The 4,784-nt window shown below is 44.5% G+C and overlaps 2 protein-coding genes across 2 annotated transcripts in view; one reads left to right on the top strand and one right to left on the bottom strand.

Annotated features, from left to right (window-relative positions):
• Window positions 1-988: 988 nt before the first annotated feature.
• Window positions 989-3,354, bottom strand: TRMT10C (tRNA methyltransferase 10C, mitochondrial RNase P subunit). Its single transcript, XM_009289722.2, has 2 exons — window positions 2,915-3,354; window positions 989-2,539 (listed from the first exon to the last, which is right to left on the bottom strand). The coding sequence occupies exon 2, from the start codon at window positions 2,506-2,508 to the stop codon at window positions 1,261-1,263; it is 1,248 nt and encodes a 415-aa protein (XP_009287997.1). The 5' UTR covers window positions 2,509-2,539; window positions 2,915-3,354; the 3' UTR covers window positions 989-1,260.
• A 1,026-nt stretch (window positions 3,355-4,380) lies between these two features.
• TXNL4B (thioredoxin like 4B) overlaps window positions 4,381-4,784 on the top strand; it is a 2,895-nt gene continuing 2,491 nt past the window's right edge. Inside the window, exon 1 of the mRNA XM_009289721.2 lies at window positions 4,381-4,503. The gene's annotated coding sequence lies outside the window, so the exon portion shown is untranslated. The remainder of the gene's footprint in view (window positions 4,504-4,784) is intronic.

Genomic DNA, 4,784 nt, shown 5'->3' with positions numbered 1-4,784 from the left:
GCTCGACAGAGAGCTGGGAGGCAGCCCCCAGCCGCGCCTGACCCCGCACCACCCCGGGGCGAAGCTTTGTGTACTACCCAACCACCCGCAGCCGAAAGGAAGCGGGTCTTTCTCCACACCAGGGGTTCCGTGCGGCCAGAGGCCCCCGCGCTTCACGGGCGGTGAAGGGGGTAGCGCGTCCTCTGCCTTCCAACCCCTCCTCGCAACAGGGAATGGATCATCACTGAGCCCAGGTATATTTGGAGCCTACTCTTCGAAATTACATTCCCCGCTCCTGGTTTTTGAGTTTTCAGGACAAAACCCACCACTTGCCATCATTGACTTCAAGCGTTGGGGTAGTCAACTAGATTAAATCAAAAAGATTTAAGCACCCGTAAAGGCACCAAGAAATCACTCCTCCTCCTCCAGACAGCGGAAAGAACTGTATTTAACAACGCGCCCGCTGTAGCTCTTCTGCAGCCTCTCTTTCACAGAGAGACCAATCGATACATTTTCAGCTGTGAGAAATATTACAAGGCTCTCTGCTCCTGTAAGTATTTACTAATAGGACTGTATTATCATCTCAAAAGTTCCAGCACTTGGGGAAATCTACGTTACATGGACTGAAGACGCAGGCATTTAGGGATAAATGTCTTACACGGAAGTACATAAGGTATTTTTTTTTTGGCAGGGTCAAGAAAACCTGGATTATTCCTTCCAAACAGGGACTTGATTCGTGCCAGACAGAACACCCAGGAACAAATCGTGCAACTCCCCACACTCATGCTAGGTTTAAACCATTTGTTTTTAGCTCAGCTATCAAAAGTCCATTCATCTACACACCAAAAGAGGATCCAGGAAGTAACGGGGAAAGGTGTCTTCTATTTCATCTTAGCTAACCTTTTAGAAGATGACTGTGGATGGCCTGCACCTGCAAACCCAAAGCACTGAGGTATTCTCTGAAGAACGACCTTTGCATTCAGTTAGTCACCCTTGTCCCAGCGTGATTCAACTGAACAGATTTATATTTTTTGTACAGAGTAAATGTTTAGAACAGATTATCTCATTTCTCTTACACAATTTCAATAATCTGTGAAGAAATTCAAACAGCTGGAATACTACGGTCATTAAAAAAAAAAAAAATCCCTAACATCGGTCCTTTCAAACTTGACCAACAAAGGCATTTTTAGAGATAGATAGCTGAATACAGTTCCAGAAGTCCAGAGAAACCGGAGCATTCAAGCAGTTTGCTCGTAATAAATCATTCTCTTCCCCATCACTCTACTTTTGCGTTAGCTTCTTAGAGTAGTTCTTGGCAAATTGCTTTCGTACTTCTTCCTGTCTCTTTCCAAGTTTAAGCGTGTTGATCAGGTTTAAGTTTTTTTTCAGTTCATGCACAGGCTTGCTTACGAAGCCGTAATATTTCCTTTTCGGAACAAATTCCAGAGCCGCCTTCCAGTCTCCAGTATCTTTCAGGGTTAATAAAATATGCATCATTTGATCCAGCGTGAGATTTTTGGCACCAGTATTCCAAAGCAAGTACTTCTCCAACGGAAGGGCCGCAGTCTCCAGCCCCAACCGCTTTGCCCGTGCTAAAGAGACTCCTGTTTTTATGCTCCTGTCAACCATTGACCCGACAATATAGATTTTATCGTGATCGAATGTTTTCATTACTTTGGGAGAATCAGCAGTCAGATAGATAAGCTTATCCTTTGGAAAGACATCTGTGTAGCACTGGTCTGTCACAGTGATAAGCAATTTGCCCCATGCCTCTCTGTAATGCTTGACAAATTCCTTGTGATAGAGGCTGTCGCCTTTGAAGTTACAGAAGTGGATGTGGAACGGATCCACAGATCTTCGATTGCAGCCTTCACTTAGTACTATCTGTCTCACTGTATTTGCAACTTCTCGGACGGACATATCCTTTTCGTAAGACATGTCAAATACTAGAGGTTGGCCAAAGATCATAGACTGAGCAGCCCTCCAACCGTATGTTCTGTCCATACAGTTGGCCCACAAACATACGAATGAATTCCTTTTGGTCTCATCAGTTTTTGAAGCTCGCTCTTCTGTTTCCAGCCTCCTTTCCCTTTTCTCATCCATCTTTCTTTTGTCGTTTTTCTTGTGAAGTTCTTTGAGATGCAAATATTTTAAATACTTCTTTTTGGCTGACTTGGAAGGACATTCCAAAAAGGTTTTTAGCTGTTCTTCACTGATATTTTCTGGAACCGATCTGCCAGCTAGTCTCCACATCTCCAAAACCTCACGTGCAGCAGCCAAAGTGGAAAGCTCCTTACGCTCAGAGACTGTCTCACTGACTTCATCTTGCAACCCAGACCTCATTACCTTCTTCCACGCATCTAAATCTAGTTTTTCTGAGGGATTGCATGAATTGTCCTGCTTCAGACAAAACGATAAACTCAGAGTTCTACTGAGTGGAAACAAATCCTTTTTCATCCCATGTTGTGCAGCAAATGGAAGGACAGAACTTCTTACAATTTTTTTCAGAAGCACATTAGCAGACTGCATACTTAGACAGGTGCTGTGTTCAAACACTTATCTGCAAAACACCAATAAGAGGGGAAAAAAACTTGTCAGAAATCATGAAGAAAATGCACACAGATTTTCATCCCAAGTAACACTGACAGACAATAACTTACTTCTTGGAGAATACTAGAAATTCCTGCTCCCACTATTACTTTTCTACTGTTTTCTAAATAAAAACAGCATGCGTGGCACTGCTGTGAAGAGACACGGTTAGCTCTGCTGCTTAAAACAGCGATACTTACTGCGATTCAAAATGTGTTCAAACAACCTTTAGGTATTGTCTGAGATCTATTTAAATTATCTGTCTCATATGACAAATAAGAACCTTCGCAAGCAAAATGCTGCACAGAGACCGAAAATATTTTTATACACGTCCAGAGGTGCCTACCTGATTTACCTATACTGTGAAGATGGACAAGATGCTTCATCTTGTAACATTTTCTGGAAAAACTCTGTATCACAGAAGATCACATTTTTGCTTTTACCATTATATTTTGGGACAGCTCTCCTGGCAAACTTTAGTACTAAAGCTTTTCCTCTTCTACGCATTTCCACGTTGCGGGTCACTGGAACTACTGAAACTACCAGCGCTAGAGTTTTGCTAAGCCAATACCACTGCCAACGAAGGCACTCTTATGTCCCGTCAGCCCCTCGTTCCTGGCTCTGTCAGCAGCGCAAGCATTCACGTGGCCGCACTATGAGCCAAATCAGAGAACTGATCTTAGGGACAGCTAACCAAGAGGTGGAGAAAGGGAAACAAAGCTCGTTATCATCCCACCCAAATGAGTTTCCACACCTGATTCACCGGACACCTCCTAGAAAGAAGAGGAGATGGAAGAATAAACAACTAGTATAGGAAAAGACCATCTTTTTCCTTTTTGCTAAGTTGCCTGTGAAGTTGATGTAGGCACATAAAGCTAAGGACGTGAAACCCACAGTCCCATTAATTTCATACACATTTGTATTTAAAAGGTCTGCAAAAAGACCAAAGAACGTTCAATATTTTCCTTGTCCTATGCAAACCTACTTAAGTAACATCAGTGAAGTTTCAGTGTTTGAGAAAACATGATTTGGCCAAAACGTAAAAGTTAGCTCCAAATTTTAAAAGCAAAATTCATAATCTCCCTAATAACTTACCACCTGAAAATAATTTGATATACAGAAGAACAAGTTAAATCTAATTTTGGCGTTATATATATACCTGCCCAGACGAAGACCCACAGAAAGAGCAGCATATTATTAGGAAACATTATATAAACTGGCACGCATTTTACGATACTATAACTGGTCAAATTGGTGACTGACTTTTCATTTTCTACTGTTACAAAATTAACAAAAACTCCTAATAGCGTGAAGTTAAGAGAAAATTCGTAAGTGTTACAATAGAGATGTTCATAGTTTTACATTTAAGTGTTAAAGATACTTGCAAAAGCAATAATCAAAAAAGTATGTTGTCCAGCTTGGAGAAATTAAGGGATCAGTTCCTCAGTTAACTTACGTTACTGGAGCTCCAATTAAGTCAACAGTTGAAAGGCAGATTTACACAATCTGAATGGTTGATGACAGCTTTTGATAAAAGCCAAGTTACCTTTCAGTGTGTCCAGCATGCACACTACCACATCATTACTGCAAGAATTACTCTAAACCTCTTTGAAGAACCTACATTTGTAGGACTGAAAATATTTTTCTGATGCTTTTTTTTTTTTTAGTATGACTTCACTGTAACTAACCCCGGGAACAGAAAGGCCCTTCGCTGATATTTCGGAGGCTGAATAATTCGGTTACTACCCCCGGCACAGATGCCCACACAGGGCTGTCCGCAGGCCTGACCCCTATACAGCGATGCGGGCCGAAAGGCCATGTGGCGAGCGCGCCAGACCCGGGTAAGCAGCGATGCGGCCCGTTCCACAGCGGCACTACCGGCCCCTCAACGCCTTTTAAACCAGCCCACAATTGAACCGAACGGCGACAAGCTAGGTAACGCCTCAAAGCACCGCGCTGCGCCCCACTGCCCTCCCGGCGATACCGGCGCGCCTCGCTCCCCCCTGCTGCGGCAGGGACCGGCGGGGGAGCGCGGCCTCCGGGTCACCGCGCCGCAGGCCCGACCCGCACCCGTCGAGGAAAGCGGGGCTGGGCGGGACGGCAGGGAGGCGAAAGGGCGCTCCCAAGGTCACTGGGAGCCACCGGCGGGACGAGGAGGGGAGCATGAGGGGCACCTCAGGCGCCCCGGGCGAGTCTCTCGCCGGTAACCCCCGGGG

Source organism: Aptenodytes forsteri, unplaced genomic scaffold, assembly GCF_000699145.1.
Source record: "Aptenodytes forsteri isolate BGI_AS27 unplaced genomic scaffold, ASM69914v1 Scaffold61, whole genome shotgun sequence".
NCBI classification, from domain to species: Eukaryota; Metazoa; Chordata; class Aves; order Sphenisciformes; family Spheniscidae; genus Aptenodytes; species Aptenodytes forsteri.
The sequence above is the reverse complement of the archived record's forward strand: the minus strand, read 5'-3'. Positions and strand labels throughout refer to the sequence as shown.

Excerpts from the sequence above, each read along its gene's own strand:
- TRMT10C (XM_009289722.2), bottom strand. The coding sequence starts at position 2,508 with ATGCAGTCTGCTAATGTGCTTCTGAAAAAAATTGTAAGAAGTTCTGTC.